The 22434-nt window shown below is 58.7% G+C and overlaps 1 protein-coding gene across 1 annotated transcript in view; it reads left to right on the top strand.

Annotated features, from left to right (window-relative positions):
* Positions 1 to 21468, top strand: part of SMOC2 (SPARC related modular calcium binding 2) — a 143965-nt gene extending 122497 nt beyond the window's left edge. The window contains exons 10-13 of the mRNA XM_044242252.1: positions 11734 to 11830; positions 13466 to 13713; positions 17050 to 17087; positions 20019 to 21468. Coding sequence (XP_044098187.1) covers positions 11734 to 11830; positions 13466 to 13713; positions 17050 to 17087; positions 20019 to 20036 — 401 coding nt within the window. The 3' untranslated portion in view covers positions 20037 to 21468. The remainder of the gene's footprint in view (positions 1 to 11733; positions 11831 to 13465; positions 13714 to 17049; positions 17088 to 20018) is intronic.
* The last annotated feature ends 966 nt before the right edge of the window (positions 21469 to 22434 follow it).

Below are 22434 nucleotides of genomic sequence, written 5' to 3'. Positions count from 1 at the left end.
ATGGGGGCGCCTGTCGCCACAAGGGTTCACGGGGGGCTCTGGGTCGAGGGCTGTGGTCTTTGTCCGAGGGGGCGGCAGCGGGGGCATCCAGGGGACGCCACCCTGTGTGCAGGTGTGCCTGTGACCGCCACCTCCCTCCCCGGGGCCTCCTGCGCAGCCACGAGGGGAGGGTGCAGGCGGCCTGTTCAACCTCCGGTGCCGCTGTATTGGGGAAACAAAGTGCCTACAAAAGTTCTTAGAAACAGAACAATAAAATCCAGTTGCCCTCGGGGGGGAAGAGTTCACCGTTCTGTGGCTGCCTCCCAAATGAAAATATCGGATTGTAGGAAACAGTTCTGCCTGAAATTGATGCACCCTGAGCACAAATAAACATTGGGTCGCAGAGTGGAAGCACCCCGTTCCAGAACGAAGCTGGTCCTGCTCCTGCACGCAGCCACAGCTCGTGGCCGTCTGCAGGCCAGCGGCAGAAATCTGCGGGGACATAATACACACCCGCAGTTACAATATTGAGAAATGCCTCGATGTGTAATTCAGAGAAACAGTGTTAAGTCTGAAAATGTGAAACCCGCAGCGTGGGTCTGATGTAAGCCTCACCTCCTCACCATGTGTGCTCATCTGGGCGGGCTTCCAGAAGGTTCTCCGGCTGACCTGCAAGCTTCAAGCCAGCCACGTGGTGGGATCCCGCTGACTGGTGCTGTCCGTCCTCTGCAAACGCCCGCCGAGCTCTTGGTCCCTCTGTCCGCGCTGTCCTGCGTGGCCTGCCCACCGGGACGGTGCCCCTCCAGGCCACCCCAGGGCTTTCAGACCACTGGAAGGGGCAGAGCGCTAGCGTCCCAACCTGGTGCGGTGGGGGTTCTGGGGAAAGCGAGCCCATCACTGAGGGGCAGGTCGCTGGGCCCCAGGGAGCAGAGTCCCCGACGGTCTCTTCCCTCAGCCTTGATTGGGGCGCGGGGAGGGCCGTGTCTGCACCGTTTTTCCTGGGACCAGGTGGTCCGGCTGGCAGGTGCTGAGTGCACAGCCCGTGACCTCGCTCCTAGTCCAGACTCCGGATGTCAGGGTGCAGAGGCACCCCTGTTCTCAGGCACCTTCTGTGCCAGGGTCCTCAGGGGTGTCAGTGCCTGATCTCCCTGCCGGTTAGATCCATGTCTGTGGCCCAGGAAACTGTAACGCCGCTAGGACTACGATACTCAAGTCACTCAGCCGGTTTCTGGAAGCGGGAGCTCCTGCTGGGGCACATCACCGTTTGCCTATAAGACTCAGATCCCCTGGGAGCTGCAGCTCCGGGGACCCCGAGAGTCCTCAGGAAGCAGAGGCGATTACTCAGCCCTTCTGGTGAGCAGACACTCCGCTCCCTGGGCCACTCCTTGTGTGTGCAGGGCCGGGGCCGGGCAGGGGGGCTGCATCAGGCGGGGGCTGCTTTCCTGCATTCTGCCACTTGAGGTGGTGCTTTCCAAAGCCCTCCTGAGGCGCAGGTGTTTCCCGCGTCCGTGACACTGACCCACGCAGCAATGACCCCTTTTTAAAGCGCAGTCATTTGCTCGAAGCCAGCAGCTGACTCGGTGGCGGTGGGCTTTGGGAAGCAGGGCATGCCGTGAGTCCGTGCCCCACCTGCCGAGTCTGCACAAAAACCTCATCGCTCGGGGTCCTCCGGCTCCAGCATCTGGACAGGCTCTGTGTCAGCAGACGGTCCTCTTCATGTCCAGCGCAGCCTTTCCTCCAAGAGCCCCTCCTGGTCAGAGGTGTGTGGGGTAGAAAGAATCCAAACCCACGTAGCTTGATTTTCCAAACTGGACACAAAACCATCCTTGCGATACTGCCCTGTGCACTGGGAAGGCCGGAAGCACTTGGCGCCCAGCTTAGTCCTGGTAGGCAGACGGCGGCTGTGGGCCTCGGGAGTTTAGGGCAGAGAGGTCGCGTCCGCCGAACGAGGCAGGGAGCGTTCCTGGGGAAGAGCAGCGTTGAGCGGCTTCGTTAAAAATGGAAAGAGCTGAGCCAGGCGGTGAGTGCACCGTGTTCGGGGAGTGGCGTGAGCCCCTCGGCTAGTGAAATGGGGTTCATGTTCCGCCTCAGACTGTCCAGGAAGAGCTTATGTTCAGGGAATACAGAAACTGTGCGGTTTCCTTGTTTTGTTTTCATATCACAGCGTACCATTAGATCTTTTCCTTCGGATGACAGGACTTCCAGTGACTGCGGCGGGGGGGGGTGACATGCAGGACAGCAGAGCCGAGGGCAGAGCTGCGCTCTGACCGCGACCCACACGGCTTCGTGCCGCAGACGCAGAGATAGAGATCGGTGTGAGTCGTGGCGATCGTGAATGAACACCGCCCCCTCCCACGTCTCCGCCGGATGCTTCCTAAATACGGCGTGAAATGATTGTTCCAGAGCCTTCGCACATCGTCGTCAGAATCCCTGAGCGGATCGGAGGTCTCGGGGCCGCTGGTTGGTGAACGGCTGGTTGAGTTGGTGAACAGCGACTCAGGCTCGCGAGGAGTGACCTCCCGCACGAGCAGCCCGTCCCCGCGGCGGGGCAGCCTTCGCTGCATCAGCTCCTAGAAGCCACCTCAGCCGTCTGCCCAAAACCGCATTTCCCAGCCTCCCTTTTGTGCGCTTCCACGTTCGGTGCCCGAAGCATCTGCGTCTTTCTTCATTCATGCCATTGCAGAGGTTTTTGGAAAATGAAAAGCTGAAGGCCGGGTCCGGGGCGTCCCCCACAGACTTCACCAGACACCGACTCTATCCGCCGACTTAAGACCTTAACCCCAAGTGACGAGCCACTGACCTCTGTCACCTGAGCGGCGGTCACCTTATCGTTGTTGGAAATGAGAAAAAGTGGCCCCACGTGAAGCCTGGAGGGGCCTCTTCCTCAGTCCCAGCTGCCCCTCAGAACAGAGGCCGCCCCGAACCCCAAGGGACTCTCTCCCTTTGCGCACGCTGGTGAGCAAGCCGGCCGGTCCACGTCCCCCTGCCAACACGTCAGAAGGATGTCATTTGCCGTCTTTGGAGAGTTCTCCCTTGTGCCTCTGTTCTCTGTGGGAATCAGAGGGTGTAGCGAGGCGGGAAACGGGCTCCGGGATGCGTGCTGGGTTCAGATAATCACTCGGACGTTGAGGAACGCACACATCGGAAATCTTTTGATATCTGAAAGCTTCGGATAACCGTATTGCAGGGCCCTAGAGGGTTTGATCCGTGTCTTCATTTCTGGGGACAAACCACACATCTCAGAAATGAGGAGAAGGCAAACACCAGAGGCAGGTCCTTGGCTGAGCCGTCTGTGGCACCGGTGCTCTGAGGAGCCACCTCGGGGGTCCCCACGACGTGGACTCAGGGCCCTTGTCCTGTGGGCTTGGACTCTGTTAAGGGGAAAACCAAATGTGATAGATTGAGTTATAGCTTGAGAATTAGCCCAGAAGCAGGAGGCCTGCCGCTGGCATGGAAGCAAGCGGGGGCGAGTCCTCTCCAGGAAGGCAGCGTGGCCCTCTGCGGGAGGGGACGGAGGGTGGACGGGCGAAGCCAGCAGCCTGGGCCGGGGGGCAGGAGCGTGTTTGGGGATCAGTGCTGCTATGAGTCAGGTCAGGGAGAACTTCCGTGTGGGGGTGGGGGGACAGCGGCTCCAGCGGGGGGTCTGCGGGCTGCGGGGGTATGGGGCCCAGCGCTGGCCGGCCGGTGCTGCTGAGGCCTGCTGCTCCTTTGGCACCGGGAAGGAGGGCGCCACCCCCCCATCTCAGGGCTCCGTGGGGTCTGTGGAGAGCACGTCTGTCCCTTGGCTCAGTGCGGGCTCAGGGCATGGGGCCACCGTGCCTCACATGTGGGCAGTGACGACGCGGGCAGGTGGACGGCCATGGGGACCGGGACGTGCTCAGTGGGTGTCAGCAGAACCCCCCGCGCGCCGCCTCTGCCCTCATTCTGGAAGTGGGGGTGGCTTCCCAAGGCTGCGGGCCTGAGTGCAAGGGAGCGTCCCCCGCATGGCCTGTCAGAGCCGCACCATCTCGGCTGTGCTCTGCCCTCCTGGAGTCCCGGGCCCATGGGCGGCCCCCCTCTGGTTTCTCTCACCTCTTTAAGACATGTGCATGGCTCTCAGCGGGTTTCCGAGCAGCACTGGAACGTGACTTTATTGTGGTTTTACAGAAGGGGCTCTGCTCTATTTGATGGGTGGGGGCCGCGGCTCTCCAGTTGCGGATGTCCCTGTGGCCACAGAGGCCCTTCCTCAGGGGCTGGGCGCTGAGGACCCCGCTGCCCCCAGAGCCGATACACCCGCCCCCAGGATGACAGCCCGTGGAAGGCGGGGGCTGCCCACCCACCCCTCGGTGGCAACTCCCTGAGCCCCTTTATCCTCAGAGCCGTGGCCCTCCAGAGCCCAGGGGGTGGTCAGAAACCTCCTGGAATCATCCAGGTGAGCCATGACATGAGCCCCATGCAGAGACCTTCCGTCCCGGGGGACAGCTGCACAAGGCGAGCGTGGCACCGACGCCGGGTCCCGGGGAGCAGACGCTCGTGTCCCTGCACGCCGGGACAGCAGGGCCGTGGGGCGCTCCGCGGCTGTGAGCTCCGCTCCCGGGTCAGTAAGTAGCCTGGCAGCTTCAGCGCCTGGGTCTGGGTGGGATTCCAGGACACGGGGACAGTTGCTCAGGAGCCGAAGAGCATGGGGGTGTCCCAGGCAGAGAGGGGAGCAAGGTCAGGGGCGACCCGCTCCTCACTCTGGTGGCAGGACTCGAGGGACGGAGCTCAGGCTGCCGGCAGGCTGTGTGTCTCCTGCTTGGTCCGCAGTCGGGACCCTCCACCTGCCCCTGACACGGCCGCACCCGGGAAGCCATGAGAAGGGCAGAGTCTGGGGCTGCACCTGCCCTCACCCCCGCATGACCCGGCTCGCGCATCCCGTGGCATCACAGGCCACAGGGGTCCTCTGTCGCTGGACGTTCGTTAACTGTTCAATGACTCGGAAGCCCATCGGCACTCCGGGCACGGGCGTGGGTGCTATAGCGGGAGGTTCACGAGCACGTCGGACATTGGGGGTTTATTTTTTATGACAGAGAAGGGGGGATGTGCCCAGGTTTGCAGCTGAAAATGTTTCAGTGGTTGTCCTGTTCCCAAGCCCCGAGTCCTTCTTAAATGACGCATAACGCTGTAGAGCGAAGTACTGGAAGGAAAAAGAAATGAGCCATTCGTCTGGGAGAAGTCGTCTCTGTAAGGATGGAGCGCTCCTTAACCTCATCTGCCAGGACAACGGGGAGCAGGGAGCCTGTGCCCGAACGCCGGACAGCGTCTGTCCCCGGGGCATGCGTTTGTCCTGTCGCCGAGCCTGGAGCAGGCTGCTCCCTGCTCCCCTCCAGCCCGGGACTGGGAGGACGCCGGGAGGTCAGACGGGGGACAGAGGAGGCCCCGTCCCACACCCTGGGTCACCTCCTCCTGGCCTGGACTCTGCCCGGTTGTGGAGCCGCAGAAGGACACGTCCGTCTTCACCCAGAGGGCGTAGGCTTTGATGGCGCCGGCCGGGTCACAGGGACTCTCTCTAACCGTGGCTTGTGGCGCGTGAGCTCCCGCCCGCGGCTGCCGCATCCTTACCTCCGGGTGTGGAGTGGCCGCGGCAGACCTCAGGCCCTTTGAGTCACAGCTACGTTGATGGCGATGAGCGTGGCTTAGCTCCTAGAGGAAGGCGATGTCATCCCCAGAAACACTTCAGAAACAGCCTTAGAAATGCCAGCCAGCGAGTGCGATCCGTCCGTGGAGGGCGTCGCAGGGAGTTGTCAGATTCAGGACCCGGAAGCGACGCTTATGCCCACGGCCGAGTGTCCACTTTGTTTCCTGTGGATGCGCAGGACGCTTGGTCCCAAAGGACCACGACTTCTGAAGGCATCGAGCCACGGGCGTGTGGCTGGAGTTCGCACCTTGGCTCCTCGATTCTGGGCGTCTCCTTCTCAGTTGCCGTATCTGTGATCGAAGACGTGCTCTTGCCTCTGAGGTTTTGTCACTGGGGCTGAGGGGCTTGTTGTGTGATGACAGGTCATGGGGCCAAAAGGGTGAGAACGGCTTCCTGACGTCCGTAGGGGTTTGGAGGCTTTGAGAGTAAACATTAGACAGTTACTTATTTTAGTGGTCTTAAAAACACTCTACCTAAAAAACGCTGTTGTCCGTTTGGGGACATCGACAATGTTGTGGTCAGGAAAGATTCAGCGGGAACTAGTTGTTTTGTTCCGAGTGACGCTGAGAGAGAACAGTGTGGCTTCCACCAGGAAAGCCTGCAAAGGACAGTAAAGATAGTCCTAATACTTGGTGAAAATGTGTACCAGACATTGGAGCGTTGGGGCTTGTCCTGTCGAGCGCAGGCGTCGGGACCGTCCCCTGGAGGGACGACCGTGGAAGTCCGTGCTCCTTCCTCCGGCCACCAAGAGCCCCCGTGTGTGCTCGCCCACACCTGGTTTTATGCGCTCCTTGAGGCTACTCAAGCCGGCCCTTGGCACCGAATAGGGTTAGCAGAGAGTGGCCGAGTGCACGGGGACAGGCTGCTGTCCTCCAGAAGAGCAGGAAGGTTTGGGAAGCGACCACTTGTGTCCAAGAGAGACATTCCTAACTCACCAGCGGCTCCAAACTCCCAGCGCACGTCGCAGACTCAGATGACCTAATGACCTAACCACGAGGGAATTAAAGTCAAAGACCAAGAGTTTCTGTGCAGGGACAGGCTGGGACCCGCGGAGCCCCCAGAGCCGCGCCCTCTCATGTGAGGACGGGAAGGGCCCCTTGTGGGTGCTGGCTCCGCCCGTGTCTTCGCAGGAGTAATTCCGGAGCCCCTGGGCCCTCGCTTCCAGTCCCACGCTGACTCCTGGCGTGTGTTATCGTCACCCGTCGGCATCCAGTCGCAAGCCTCTGGACCTGTCTGCTTAGAATAGTGAAAAGATGTTGAAAGTAAGGAAACCTGAAAATAAATATATAAAATGTGTAAACACAGAAAAAATGGGAAAACGGAAGTTATGACACAAGAATCGAGATTTTGTTTTTATCTTAAGGTTGGAAAGTTTCCTGTTTTTTTCCTAAAGGCTTGTACGTGCCAGTGGGCCCTCCTGGTAATCTCCAGTGTGGGCTCTGGACACCGAGTCGGCGTGGGCCTCACAAAAGGCTCACTGAGGACGTGTTCCTTGGGGGCGGGGACCCCACCCTCTGACTCCCTCACCTCGTCCCCTCACGGGTGTGCTCAGACCTGAGCTTGGACCGTCACTTCCTTCTGTGGCCGCAGGGTGGGGTCCTGTGTCCCCCCTCACCCCGGGTGGGCTTCAGGGGTGAACCCACGCCCCTGCTTGCCGAGGACCTTCTCTGCGTACTTGCTGCGTTGGGGCTGGGACCCCCCAGAGGGTTGTGTCCTCCCTGATTCCCCTCGAGCTCGTCCCCAGAGGCCCCCACGTCCCCATGCCAGGGTCCGTCTTGGAAAGCCTATCCCTGGGCCGCAGGGTCAGAGATCTTAAGTCAGACTGTGTCGTCCTACAGATCCCCAGCTTCTTCCCAGGGCTCCCAGCACCCCACAAGTCTTAGGGGATCTGCTCCCGTCCTACTGCGCTCTGGGCCACTGGCTCCGGCAGAGACCTGGGGGGCTGGCTGTGCGTGGGGACGGGCAGGGTTTGTCGTTGGCGCCGCGCCGGAATGTCAGGGCGTCTCTGCTCTTAGGTCTTCTCCGTGTCTCGGGTGGTCTCACGTCAGCTGCACTGGCTCGGCCGCTCCAGACAGTTCCCGCTTCTCTATGCCGGAATCTGTGTTTTCAACAGCGAGAATCAGAGCAGCTTTATTTCTCGCTTTCATAAGCGTCACCTGCTCTCCCGGCTCCCACCACGCAAACCTGCAGCCAAGTGGCCGAAGCTTTACAGATGCTGGAGGCAGATCGGCTGGGGTCCTACCCCACACCCACCACCCACGAGGCCATTTGCCCTGAAACACAGGACCCAGTCTGTCGGCCTGGCCCCTTTCCTGTTTCTGTGGCCGGGAGCCTCTGTGGTCTCCTGTTGGGCAGTGACAAGCCCGTGGGTCGGTGTTGGCTGACACGGGTCCAAAAATATGGTTGTCTCCACATACTGCTTTCTCTGATGGACGTCTGAGGACACCGCCGTCCCCCGCCCCTCGGCGGCCATCCCAGAGTGTCAGGTGACGGGAAGGAAGGCGACTCTGGCTTTGACTCAGAGAGCGGTTTTACATGTGATCGTGGAGAAGTCCTGAAGGTGCACTGATGTCTGTTTTAAGGAAAAAAGATACTGTAATTTCTAGGCAAAAAGCTTCTGTTTTAAAAAATAAGGACATTTTATAGAAAGTGAGGAACACGTTTACCTTGAAAGACCACCGGTCGGATGATTGTAAGGGACACAGTCTGACCAGGCTCCCGAGAGCCCGCGGTGTGCGGGGTGGGCTGCTCAAGCCCGTCCGCAGCCTGGGTGTGCGGCCACGGTGCAGACCAGGGTCGGTGACCGTGGACGCTCAAATGTCTGCACTGCAGTCCAGACCAGGATTAGGACTCAAGTGCTTTCCCGGATGTCTAATTGGTCACCAAGGGTGTTCCTTGGATTCTGCAGATTAATGGGATCACAGCATCTTGAGGCTAAGCTGCTGGTTGGGTTTTGCCATGGGTTTGTAACTAAACTGACGTAGTAGTTTCGCCTGCAGCTTTGGAAGGGCAGCGTGGTTTCCTCTGTCCCTGCACAGGTGTCTCCGGGCCCTGTGAGCGTCTGCCCGAGACTCGCTGTCCCCGAGCTCCTGGGGGCCGCCCACGTGTGGTGCCTCCGGTCCGAGGCTTCCGAGGGCCAGTCCGCACTGGGCCAGAGAGCACGGTGTGTGGACGGCAGACCTGCATGAACACTGCTGCGTCCCGCCGAGCCTGAGGCCTGTGTTTTAACATCATAAGCTGTGGCGGGCCGTGGGGCCGGCCTGGGGCAGCTGCGCAGGAGAGGAGGACACGAGTCGTGGCTGAGGGTCCTGACTGTCGTGGGGCGTCTGTCCTGTCGGCGCGTGGCCCCACGAGGCCCCAGGGCTCCGGGCACACGCAGATCTGCAGGCCCCCGAGACGGCCTGTCTGCAGCCAGAGCAGTGGCCCGGGGGCGCAGAGACGGGGGATGAGGGAGAAGCGCGAGGCTTGGGGGCGGCCCCTTCTGCCCCAGGCCCGTCACGGCTTCCATCCGGGTTTGAGGCTGCGCCCTGTCTTGGTGATGTTTCCTGTATTTCTGTCACTTCCGTGTGGTAAAAACTCCCTCAGACGGTTCTCAACTGTTTCCTTCTGATTTCTTCGTGCTTTACGTTTCCATTTGCCCTTTTGTCTCAGAAATAGCTTTGAGCTACAGTCCCTGTGCGGCAGGACACACAGCACATTGTCACGCAGGACTGGGCGGCAGGGGCTGAGGCCCGGCCCCTGCCCCCGCTGCCTCCCAACCCCTCCCCCCCGCTCCCCCTCCCCCCACCGCAGGCCAACACTGCAGCTCCCGGAAACCCTGACCCTGCAGGGACTGTGGGACTGTGCCCCCCAAGCCCCACCTTCCTCCCTGATTCGGACGCAGCCCCCACCCCCCTGCGTCCCTGGCACAGTCTTCTGAGCAGCGGGTGCAGGAGGGGGGGCTCCTGGAGTCCAGGGTAGATCACAGCCCCGTGGTCCGCCCAGGTCAGGCCAGGACTCGGGACGCGCACTCTGTCCCCTGTGGCTGCTACCATGGGCCCAGCTCCTCGGCTGGGGTCTCAGCAAGCATCTGTGCAGCCGGCACCGTGGCGTGGGCAGAACCCCGACGAGCGGACCCCTGCGCACCACAGCCCTGCACCGGAGCCGCCGGGCCGGGAGGGGAAGGTGCCTCGAGGAAGGCCTCGCGGGGGAGGCGGCTCTGTCTTCCAGACACAAACTCTGTTGTGGTTTATTTTCTTTATTTAAGAGGAAGTCCAGTGTCTTTGCACGTAAGGAGGAGAGTCTTTCGGGAGCACAGCTCCTCTGAGCGGCAGAACACCGACCTCACCGGCAGGACTGCAGTGAGGCTGTTCCGTGGAGCGGGAAAAAGGATCTTTAGCAGGACTGAGCTCAGAGTTCTTGGTTTAGAAGCAAATTCAGCTTTTATGTCAACTCCTTGTGCATCGAAGGAGTCTAACGTTTCTGCATGCCCGGAGTCCAGTCACCCCGAGCTAAGGTCACGAGGTCATTTCCGGTTAGAGACTGTGTGCTGCTTCGCTCCGCTTGGGGGATGTGGTTAAATCAGCAGCAAGCACAGAGCTGGGTGTGTCCCCGCCGAGGTCACGCCCCCCGTGCCCGCGTTCTTAGAGCTGCTCCCATGAGCGTCATTCAACAGCCGGGGGTTTCCCAGACCCCCAGGGTCTTCCTCACCCCCCGCCCAGCCCTCCACGGCTGTCTCGAGGCTAACAGGCTGTGGGGGTCCTGGGGACCAGGCCCTGCCGGCACCCGGGACGGGGATGGGGGCGGTCTGTCGTGCACCCCCCACCCCACGCTCCTGGGCGAGGAGCCCGTCTGCCTGTCCTCTCCTTCCTAGAAGCCGCCAGTCCTGCTGGTCACAGAGTCGCAGCCCCAGCCCTCCAAGGAGGCCGGCGTCCTCTCCCAGCCGGAGTGCGGGCGGCGCAGGGGTGCCCGGGTCCGGGTCAGGTGTGACTCGCCCGCAGCCTCCCAGGGGAGGAGCTACGTAGACCGTTGTTTTTTCTTGAAAAGTCACATCCTCCCAAGGGTGAGCGTTTCCCCCTGGAGTAGAAGCCGCCTCTCCAGCTGTCACCCTGCTGTCCCTCCCTGGAGCACTCACAGCTGTCCCTGGCTTGTGGACTTGATGAAGGGGGACCCAACCTAAATAGATGCCCGCCGCCGCCGGCTGCCGGCACATGCTTGCACAGTCACGCCAGAAAGTCACGCGTCAGCAGGACACAGACAGAAGGAGAGTGAAGGTGACCACAGAGCTGGCTGGTGTCCGAGTGACCACCCCCCGGAGCACAGCAGCACTGTCCCGCGCAGGCCCTGTCCTCCCGCGGCCGAGAAGACGGCCCTGCTGCTGCCCTCCTCCTCCTCCTGAAGCGGGTGCGGGCGCTGCCCCAGCTGGCGCCCGTGTGGGGCCTGTGTGGGGGGAGGAGCGGCCGGCACGTGGGGATCTGGCAGGTGAAGGGTGTTGGGGGGTGAGCCGCGTAAACAGGTGTTCTGAGTCGGGGCAGGTCTCTGGGCCCCGACCTCCCACAGGGTGACCTCAGGACGCCTTTGATGCTGCCAAGCACGGGGACCTCGGCTGTGACCCGGACCAGTCACAGCGGACCCCTGGGGCATCCCTGGGACGGGGTGAACGCCCGCGAATGTCTTCGCCTCGCGCAGGGGTGTGATGAGGGTTAGAGCCTGTCATTTACGATAATCACGATCCAGAACAGGGGCCTGGGGGGCTCTGCAGGTCGAGCATCCGACCCCCGGTTCTGGCTCAGGTCATGATCTCCCGGGCGGGGGGATCCCGGTCGGTCGGGCTCTGCTCTCGGCGGGGGTCCGCTTGAGGGCTCCGTCCCCTCGCTCAGCCCCGCTGCCCCTCGCATGCCTACGCTCACTCCCGCGCTCTCTCAAATAAATACATAAATCTTTTAAACAATCGCGCTCCAGGCCAACACGCGTGTGGCAGCGCGCAGTGACCTTCCACCTGCGCTGGATGGGCTGCGCCCGCACAGTTCCCACATCTTCCCTGCTTTCTTTTTGTTGTTGTTTTACTCTGTGGCTTTCGTGAAATATCGGGGAAAAAATATGTCTGTACTTTCTCTTAGGTTGTCCTGGTGCCAAAAAGAGCGAGTTCCTGACGAGCATTCTGGACGCGCTGTCCACCGACATGGTCCACGCGCTCTCCGACCCCTCCTCCGGCAGGTAGGCACGCTCGGCAGCGGAGCGGAGCTGCCAGGAAGCCCCAGGGGGCGGACAGCCGGGAGCCGGTGTGGCCGTTAGGCACCCGAGGCTGGTCCGCTTCTCCGGACCCGGCAGGGCTCTGGGAAGCGAGTCCTCTCCCAGCACGTCCCCCCGCCCCGTGGTCTGGAGCTGGTGGGTCCGGCAGCGTTCCCTGCAGTGCAGTTACACCGCCGAGGGCTGTGTCACCATGGGAAGAGCTGGAACCTGGGGTTCCCAGCGGTGCCCTCAGGCGGTGGCAGGCGGGACAGGAGCAGAAGGCAGGGACCCTCACTCTGCTGGCGTCAAGCCTTGGAGCTGCATTTTCCAGTTATCGAGTAGATTTTAATACTTGGAATTGAAGTGTCTGATTTCAAGTTTTCAACATGCTACGTATTTATGGTACAAAAACCCATATAACGTACGACTTACCATCCTGGGATTCAAGGGCACAATCGGTGGCATTATTTACACAGACGTGCTCAGAGGGTGACTCCTGAAACTCGGGCCGCTTCTCTCTAAGCGCGCAGGTGTTCCACAGGTGTGGGTCTGGGGTTTTGAGTCAAGCTCCTGCAGGGTCCCCGAAGCCTTCTGTCCTGCAGCTCCCTGCACTGGACCCCCTGAGGATTAGCGAGTCCATCCCTTTCTTCTAAAAGGCTTTTTCTGAGGAAGAATCATCCTAGTTCCTTAGCACACTGGCCTTCCTCCCCACTCCTGCCTGCAGAGCCTTGACCGTCCTGGCTCTTCTGATGATCTAAAGTGTCCTGATCTCCTGAGCCCAACCTCTCTGCCTCTCTTCTTAAGAGTAAGACTATAAAATAAAGAAATAAAAAGGCCTATCTCTCCAGCTGACGCACTCTGGGAAAGCTTGCTCTAAGCCAAGGAGCTGGGCTTGAGGACAGTCAGTGAATTACTGTCCGAGAAGCTCCTCCGAAGGCTGGAGGTACTCAGTGGCCTTCGAATGCCTGATACCTGTGCGGTTTTCACAGTTAGGGGAACACAAGGTCCTCGGGGCGGGGAGAGCCTAGACACAGATGCCAGCGGAGAGAGGGTCCACACGCGTTCGTCTCCATCGTCTGCTGAGTAAGGAGCCACGTTTTAACATCTGGGACATTTTCCAAGATTGGACTCAAAGCAGAGCTTCTAGGAGAGTTGTTAGTTATTTATATCTTAAAATATCAAACTTTTTTTTTAATCCAAGGGAAAATGTCTAGATGTATTTTTATTTGCTTCTTCCGGCCACTCTGTAGGATGGAACAGAATGCCAGTGACTCCCACTTAGAGGAGTCAGGAACCTCGGGGTCCGAGGGCTTGCTGGGGGCCGCGGCTAGGCCGGCTGACCCTCCCACTCCGAGGAGCGTGGAACCCGGGGCAGGGAGGCTTCGGGCCTTAGAGACTCGGTCAACACCAAGTGTGTAATAAGCACACGGAGTTCATTGTGCCATTTATAATTTTGAAACCAACTTAAAATGTTCTTGCTAAATTCCTTAAAATTGCTCCGTGGATGGCGAGCCCACACAGGGTTAGGCGCCAGCGCCGTAGCAGAGACGTCGGAGCGCGGCCTGTGCCTCCGGCGGACGGTCAAGGGCAGGTGTCTGACGACCTTGCGTGCTCTTCCAGGCTTTCCGAGCCCGACCCCAGCCACACGCTGGAGGAGCGAGTGGTCCACTGGTACTTCAAGCTGCTGGACAAAAACTCCAGCGGGGACATCGGCAAGAAGGAGATTAAGCCCTTCAAGAGGTTCCTTCGGAAAAAGTCAAAACCCAAAAAATGTGTGAAGAAGTTTGTCGAGTATTGCGACGTGAACAACGACAAAGCCATCTCCGTGCAGGAGCTGATGGGCTGTCTGGGGGTGACGAAAGCAGAAGGTAAAGCAAACCCAGAGACCCCAGGAAGCGCCTTCCTCATTGTTCTTCACTTTGCAGAGCGTCAGGTCTGGACGCTCGCTCGACCAGCTTCCTAGACGGTGTCGCTCGTCCCCTAGGTCAGGGGTGCCGCTTCCCTGTCGGTCATTGTCCGTAGACGGAATCGTAGACCATCGGGAACCTGGCCCATGTGGCGGGTCCCCTTCTCTCTGACTTGTCCCCGTGTCCCTAGTTTCTGTCATGATGGTCACCCAGCTTCATCCACCGCAATGGTTCCGGCTGGATCTGTGACACGGACCTTGCCCAAGTCTCTAGGAGTTCACCTTAGACAATTCAGGCTTTTTTGGGAAGAGTCGTGTGCAGGATCTCGGAGACCACTCGAACTCAATGGCGTCCTGGAAGTTGGCCAGCGGGGCTCCCCCTGCGGGGTGCGGGTGGAGAATGGAGGCCAGCTCACGGGTCTCCCAGGTCACAGAAAGCAGCCAGGCACACCGTGGGAGGTGCCGATCCCTGCACGTGTGGCCCTGGGACCAGGGAGGCAGTGTCGGGCTCAGGCTGGAGCTCGTTGGAGGTCTCTGAGGGACTGATGTCTGAGCACAGCCCTCAGGATGTTGGGAGGGAGACCAGGTGGGTGTCGTGGCCAGCACTGGGGACACTGTCCTGCCTCGGGCCCCTCGGGCATCTCAGAATCCAGCCGTTTCACTCGTCTTGGCCGGAGAAATCTGTGGTCCACCAGACACCGGTTGTATGATGTCCCAGAGAACAGGCTGGTGTAGGTGAACCCCTACCGCCCTAAGGGGGGGCTCACTGGTCCCTGCTCCGGGGTGAGGAGGGCGGGGGACTTGCTCTCTGGTCCCTGCTCCGGGGTGAGGAGGGCGGGGGCTTGTGGCCCGGCGAGGAGCCCCACCAGGGGCTGTGCATGGGCTCTGGATGGACGGCTTTGCTCCAGAGTGAGTGTTGCTCTGTGTAGGGACGGGTTTGCCCTGATAGGGGCCATCCCCGGGGTCAGCCAGGCCCCAGCTGGGGAGGCATCGGAAGTACAAGCGTGACCGCCGCAGCTCCTGGATGGAACCGGCCCCGGGACCGGATTCACCGGGGTCATCCCGGTCCCTTCCTGACAACCTGATTCCCTCGGTGCCCGGCAGGGCGCCGGCATGACTGGGGGACGCCCAGCTCCTGACCGTGATGGCGGCACTCGGCTCCGTCCACGCGGCCCCGCTGAGGCGCAGAGCAGAGGCTGGGGTGGGGTCACCGCGTGGGTTCGGATCCCGCAGGGAACAGCATGCGGCTGCGGGGCGGCTGGGCCGACGGGGGAGGCCGCTGCCTATCCCCCAGGGCGACGCTGCCTCCCTGCTCAGGGGTCCCCGCAGGCAGTAGGCCGGGAGCACTGGGGCCGCATCCTTCCTGATGGGGAAGCCCCTTGCTGGGGAAGTGCAGAGTCCCACAGAGGGTGGGGGTGGGGGGCGCCCACTTGCAGGAGGGCAGCTGCTCCGGGCGGTGGGGCTGGTCTGCTGCTGGCATGTCCTGAGAGTGGTCCCAGGGGTCTCTGTGCACCGGGCAGGCACGGGGGAGGGAGAGAGTGTGTCTCCTGCGCCCGGGGAGGACGGCCGGGAGTGATGGAACGCAGTGGGTCCCCCTGACACTGTCCCTCTTCACTAGGAACATCCATGACTTACGCTCCTCAGGCCAACAAACGTACTGAGTCTTACAGTCGTATTAGGAACCAAGGAGAAGGCTGATGAACCCCCTCCTCCCCCGGAAAAGCCAGCTAAAATTTGGTGAAAGTGGCAATTTGGTCAAAAATAAGCATTGGGGATTTGAATTCATAACAAGTTGATTTTGCAACTCTTATTTTCCTGGAGGAATTTCTCTGTTTTCCTACTGTTATTTTCATTTTCAATTTTGATTCGTTCCTTCCTCCTGCCCTGTGTACTTTGAAATTGCTTTTGAAAAGCCAGAAAAACCTCAAGATTCAGGAGAGGGTTAGTCTGGGCGCTCCCAATGTGCAAACTGTTACCAGTGTCTTTGTTTCCTTCATCTTTACTCACTACTTAGCAATGCATGTTTTACTCTAAAAAAAAATCAGAAACTAAATAAAAAACAGATACCATGTGACTTTTTTCTTAGACAGAATCAGGCCCGAGTCTGTCTTTCTCTGAACTGTGTCTGTTCCCTATGCACATCCATGCTTGTGTTAAAATATTTCACCACAAGACAAGGGGTCATCACCCATGAGCTTCCTAATCACACTTAATTTACAAGATGATACAAGATTTTGCATTTAAAATATTACAACTAAGATACATTATTAGAAAACTGGATCTGAATGTTTGCTATTACAAAAAAAATAAAAGCAGAAAAAAAATAATTGAAACTATTGAGAAATGATAAAGCCAAAAGAGGGAGTATTTAAAAAAAAAAATCATTGAACATTACCTCATTCTCTCATGAGTCTCCAAAATGACCATTACACAGAAACTCAGCAATTAAGAAATACTCATTTTTGACCAAATTGTCTCTTTCAACTGGACTGTCATGCTAGCTGCATCCCTTCTAGGCATGCTGGGGACGGATGGTTGCTGCCCGGGGGCGCGGGGTCAGCAGGAGCCGTCGGTGTCCCTTGTCACCAGTGGCACACACACTCCCGACCGTCCCTGAGCGCCAGTCCACGAAAGTGGCTGCAAAACGCTTCCTCCTTCCCTCCGGTAGTTTTGTCATTGTACTGACATGGCCTTGCTCCTTGTGGCCCTGCAGTGTTAGGGGGTGGCACCCTCTGCGGGCAGGGAGGGCAGGGGGAGCCTGAGGGGATGAAGGAGGGAATGCGGGGCGGGGGGGTCTTCCTAGAAGCCAGGGAGGAAGGCAGGTGCCGAGGAGCTGGACCCGGGGGCGCCCGCAGGACGTGGGTCTGAGCCTCACGCCTCCCCCTCCGCCTTCCATTTCCCTCAAGGATTTGGAAAAATTATGTTGAGCCAGACATGTTCGTTTCTCATGAATTAAATAAAAAAGCCCCAGAGATGTCAGGGAACCCGCGTGCCCCCTGCCCAGGGCCTCCTGTCCCGAGGGGGACTTCGGCGCGGTACGACGGGCCTCTGGTGAGTTGACGGAGCTTTGCAAGTTTGGGAAAAACGAAATGTTCTTCGACAGCTGGCCCAGAGCCCGCGTGTCGTTGCAGAAGCGTCGACCCGGCGCCCTCCGCGGCTGCCGCGGGCGCTCTCCGGCGGGCGGGCGGCGGCGCACGGCGTCTCCTGAGGGGCCTCTGGTCCTTGCCTCAGAAACTGGGGGAGACGTGCGTCCGCTGCAGCCTGGCTTGTGACCGTGTTTGCTTCCGTTTCCCCGCAGCCCCGGGAGCCCACGCGGAAGGCGCCGCGAGCAGACAGGTGAGTGTCCCGCGGCCTGCGCACGGGCTGCGCCCGTTTCAGTGCGGCAGGCCCGGCCCGGAGCCCGCAGACGCGCAGGGCAAGCGGCCCTCGCGAAGGGCCGTCCGGCGGGCACGTCAGACCCACGCCCGCGAGCGGCCGGAAAGAGCCTCAAAGTTCCACCAGAATCAGCAACCGGAAGATATTGTCTTTCTTTTTTTCTACGGTTAGAAATTTCAGTTACTTTGTTGTTTTTACGAAAAAGTTCGAGTCCTTTTGTTTTGTGGAAACATTTAAAAAAAACAACAACAATCATGCAGGGATTTAGATTTACCATTTATTTCTTATAATTCGTTACGGAGATTCTGTGCAGACCCTCTGGCCATGCCGGGGAACCTTCCTCCGGGGCATCTCGAGGACACAAACCTTCTGCTCCAGAAGGCGATTCCCGCGCCCGCCCCGTGCGCCCGCAGACCCGGTCCTGGGCCGGACTCCGGCGCTCTGCGGGCGCTTCCGGCAGCTGACGGGGTCGGGCCGCGGCGCCCGCAGTCGGCAGTGTTGTCCGCAGGATGAACAGGGCGGCCCGCGCTGTCCGTCCCTCGCAGCCAAGGAAGACGCTCCCACCTCAGGACCACTTGCCAGTTGGTCGCTGATCCGGTCCTTCCCGCTGCTTGACGTCGGGGCGGCGGGTGCCAGGGCGCCCGGGTCTGCTGCAGGTGCCAGTGGAGACCTCCGCACGCGCCGCGGGTGTCACTTAAAACCGTTTCATTAGGAAAGTCGTGTGATGGGGTTTTCTTTGCTTAGCAAGTGTTTACAGTTTGAACTTCTTTTTTTTTTTTTTAAAGATTTTATTTATTTATTTGACAGACAGAGATCACAAGTAGGCAGAGAAACAGGCAGAGAAAGGGGGAAGCAGGCTCCCTGCTGAGCAGAGAGCCCGATGTGGGGCTCGATCCCAGGACCCTGGGATCATGACCTGAGCCGAAGGCAGAGGCTTTAACCCACTGAGCCACCCAGGCGCCCCTACAGTTTGGACTTCTTAAAACCTACCGCAGACCACTTACACGTTAGGACAGGGCGGGTCGGAACGCGCTACTCCGGCTGAGGCGCCCGCAGGTCCTTGTCATTCGGTGGTGGTGACAACTGCCACATGGGCTCTCGGCCCAAAGTAAACTCTTTCGGGACCCGAGCCTCCTTCTTCGGCTGTCTCCCAGAAGGTGGCGTGGGAGCCCCTTCTCCAGCTCTCGCTGCGGTGCCCGGTGGACGCACGGACTTCCCAGCCGCTACTGTGAACGGTCACCCTGGATCAGTCCCGTGCGGAAGCCGGCCGTGGCTTGCATGGGATAAAACAATGGAAGGCCGTGGATATGTCTTTCTTTCCTTTTTTTTTAATGCCCACCTCGCGGCCATTTAGTCCACCGTGAGGGTTGGCGTCGTGTTCAGGGGCTCACCTGATGCGTCTGACACGCTGTGCCCGTCACGTCATGGGCCCTCCTTCGAACGTGGATGTTTCTTTGAGGAGAAAACATAGTGCCACGCACCGAAATATGCACCCTATGAATAACCCGACGAGAAACGTCGAAGCAGGGGGAGCCAGGAGGCCCCGGAGCTGGTCCTGATTCGGAGAGCGAGCTGTCTTTCTCGAGATCTCTCCTTCCCGGCGGGACGCAGACGGGGCCGGGCCCCGCGCCGCCTGGACGTGGGCTGTGGGCTAACTGCCAGCCTGTCTCCTCCAGCAGTTCTTTTTTTATCATGATTTTTAAGCTTCTATTTATTTATTTGACCAGAGAGAGAGGTGAGACAGACGATGAACTGGAGGGAGGGACAGAGGCAGAGGGAGAGCCACCCCCACACGCGGGCAGGACCCCCGCGGGACCTGGGACCTTGGCCTGAGCTGAAGGCAGACGCGCAACCCACTGAGCCCCCCGCAGCCCGTCCCACAGCTCATCCAGAAGGGGGCGCGGCGGCCGGCGGACCTTCATCCACGACAAATCAGAGCAGAAGGTCCCTTCAGCTCGGTCGGGAGATTCCGCCCCTTCTCTTCCGACCTCCTCCTAGCGTCTTTCCCTGGGGAGCGGAGCCGGCCCAGAGGCCTCCTAAACGTTTCCTTATATTAAATAATGAAGCCGAAGCAAGGGTGCATTGCTACCAGTAGGTACCGGTACACTTGCAAAAGCAGAAGTGGGAGATTGTAGAGCACTTCTCCTTTCCAAATTGCTGCTGATTGGCAGTCAGGGCGCAGAGCTCCCGCATTGAGCAGCACACTTCTCCGGTGCGTTTCTTCTGAGAGAGAGACGTGTAAATGCAACGGACGAAAATAAAAATTAAAAATCAATGACGCTTTTACAAACTTGAAGCATAAATTAGATTATTACGATTATTTGGTTTCCTTTTTTTTTTTTAATTTTATTTATTCATTTGAGAGGGAGAGAATGAGAGACGGTGTGAGAGGGAGAAGGTCCGAGGGAGAAGCAGACCCCCTGCCAAGCAGGGAGCCCGATGCGGGGCTGGAACCCGGGACTCCGGGATGATGACCAGAGCTGAAGGCAGTTGCTTAACCAACTGAGCCACTCAGGCGTCCCTATTAAGATTATTTTGTATAACAAATCCAAAGGGACAGGACACTGCACAGAACATTTCATGTACTGAACCTATTGAAAATATTTAAAGTAAATGCTAATTTTCTCCGCCGGTGTGTTTTCCCTGATGTTCCTGATCACGGAGAGAGAGGGAAGTGTTGGAGGTTAATGTTTGTTAACGTTTGTGTTTCTGTTGATCCTTATGCCCCAAATGACCTAACCAGCACTCTTTCTTTTTGCGTCTTTTAAAAAATACTGCTTTTGCTCTGTTGACAACAGGTCGGTTATGTCGTCCCTAGAAGGCAAGGCTCGCTCTTCCCAGACACGGCATGGGCACGTCCTAACGGTGTCTCTGTTTCTGTCTTTCTTTCAGCCGAGGAAGCAAGGATAGTGGCTCACACAGCCAAGGCCGTCCCAGACGTGTGGGAGACTCCCTCACCAAAAGGCAATTAAAAAACAAAACAAAAACAAAAACACATAGTATTTGCACTTTGTACTTTAACTGTAAATTCACTTTGTAGAAATGAGATATTTAAACAGACTGCTTTAATCTGTGAAATGGAAGGGCTGGCTTCAGAAAACTAATCACATACAATGTATGTGTCCTCTCTTGACCTTGGAAATCTGTGCTTGGCAGAGATGCGTTTGGAATGGCTTTCAGCTTGATTTCTTTATCCTACACATGTCGACATGGTAGAAGTCTTGGCCTCAGGCACCACGGTCCCAACCCCATGCCTTTCTCCCCGCCGGGGCTATCCCTCCCAGCGACCCCGCGGTCCCTTCCCTTGAGACCCGCAGTGCCGCAGGAAGCTTCCTTAGAAGTGTGCGACGCTCTGCTGTCCCCACGCTGCGGCCAACACGGGCACGGGCTTGTTTGTTTCTTGGGATTTTGTGTTTGTTTTCTCTTGCTGTCCCGAGATCTTATTCCCCCCACGAATCCCGCAACCACTAAGCCATCTTTCCTGGGAGGAAAGGCTTTTTCCCACCTATCTTGATGAGCTGCTTTTCCTTTCCAAGCTTCTGCTGGAGCTTTGCCTTGGGCTCGGGTTAATCACGCCCTAAAGTACTCGAGAATGACACCCCCACCCCCGCGCTGTCCAGACGCCGTGTAAACAGGCCTGCGGTCAGAGCACTGGATTGAGTCCTTGCCTGGCCGCCCTGGGCTCATCTGTCCCGCTGCCTCTCCTACATGGGACCATGACCCGTCCTACCCTGCTCCACTCTGGGGCCTCCTGCAGGGTCAGGTGATCACCTGAACAAAGTCGGAGTATCTTCCGTAGGGAGGGCTCCTCCTGCAAAAGCTGGGGGCCGGACGCTGGTCTTGGCCGCCGAGGACGAGCGCCTGCGGGTCCCGGGCTCCCTTCTCTCCCGGTGGCCTCGGGAAATCCGCGAGTGAGAGCAGGGTCAGGAGCCGAAAGTCCACACCGTGACAGCAGGACTGGCCCGCAGGCACCACCAGCCGCCCCCAGCCAGCGGCTCCGGCGTGACAGAGCCGTTGGGAGGACGGTCCGAGGCTGTGCGGGCCAAATTGCGATGCTATTTTAGCTCCAACTTTTGGTCGGAAAAATAACCTTTGTGGCCCCAAATTCCACAACACGCGTCATGTAAAATGATCTCGGCATGAAGCTATTTTCTGAGGCTTTTACTTATTTAAGCGGTAAAAAAGTAAAACCCAAAACTTTGGAGCCACAAAACCAGCTTAAGTGTGTGTCATCGTTGTTCAAGGAACAGTTACGACCCTAAATTTATTGGATAATCCTTTACATTTCTGAACTTTGAATTTAATCAGTTTTCTTAGAGTCAAATAAAATATGCTATCAAAACTCTGTTTACTGTTTTCTTTCCAGCAAAATACAGCCCCTGTCGTTGCTCACGCTTCTGCGACAAGGAGGCACAGATGACCGCTGGGGCTGGGGCGGCCAAGTCCTGGCTCTGACCTCCGGGTGTGTGACGGGGACAAGCTGCTCAGACGTTCTGTGCTTTCGTCTCCTGCTCCGTGACACAGGGAGGGTGGCGGCCTGTGCCTCCGGGGGAAGACTGTGTGAGCGGGTTTGTGCAGTGCTAAGGGCCTGGCACAAAGGTACAGGGTCGGGCCCTGTCGTGGGAAGCGGTCACTCATTCACCGAGTACTGACTCAGAGCGGCCGAACGCACCTCTCGCTGCCGGGGGCGACAGCGAGGACGGGAGAAGAAAGGAAGGTTCTTGCTCAGAGCTGTGGCCACTCACTCAGCCCCACAGTCCACAGCCTGAAGGCTGTGCACCGTCCCTCTTTCCCCAGGCCCAGTGCCCGCTCCCAGGCGAGGCTCTCACATTTCTATTTCCTTCCGAATTCTCTCCTCCCTCCTGCAAAGTTTGTCCTCTCGCACACTCTTCTCTCTGCTCAGAGAGGGGTGGTCTTGTTAAAATTCAACCTCAGCAGGTCCGTTGTGCAGGAAACCCACACTGCGAACGGAGCTACGGGAACACAGCCCTCGGGAGAAGCCTGTGGGTGGGTGCGGCTGGACGGGGCTGTGGAGCAGCAGGGAGAGCATACGGGGCTCTGGGAGCTGAAAGAGCTCCGATAACGGCAGGCGCTCTCGGCGGGGGGTGGAGGGTCCCCAGGCTCACCGGAGGGTGGTGAGTGGAGGCGCGTGGGCTGCAGCACGGCGTTCTCACGGCAGAGCACGAAGTTCCCATCTAGAACAGAAATCTCTTTCCTTTATGTACCGAGTGTGGCTGCTTTTAGTGATCGATGCCTCCTTCCCCAATTCTGCTCATGTTTAAAAATGGTCTCCTACGTCCTTGTCAAA

Source organism: Neovison vison, chromosome 1 (assembly GCF_020171115.1).
Source record: "Neovison vison isolate M4711 chromosome 1, ASM_NN_V1, whole genome shotgun sequence".
Taxonomy (NCBI): Eukaryota; Metazoa; Chordata; class Mammalia; order Carnivora; family Mustelidae; genus Neogale; species Neogale vison.
This window is presented reverse-complemented; position numbering and strand designations above follow the sequence as displayed.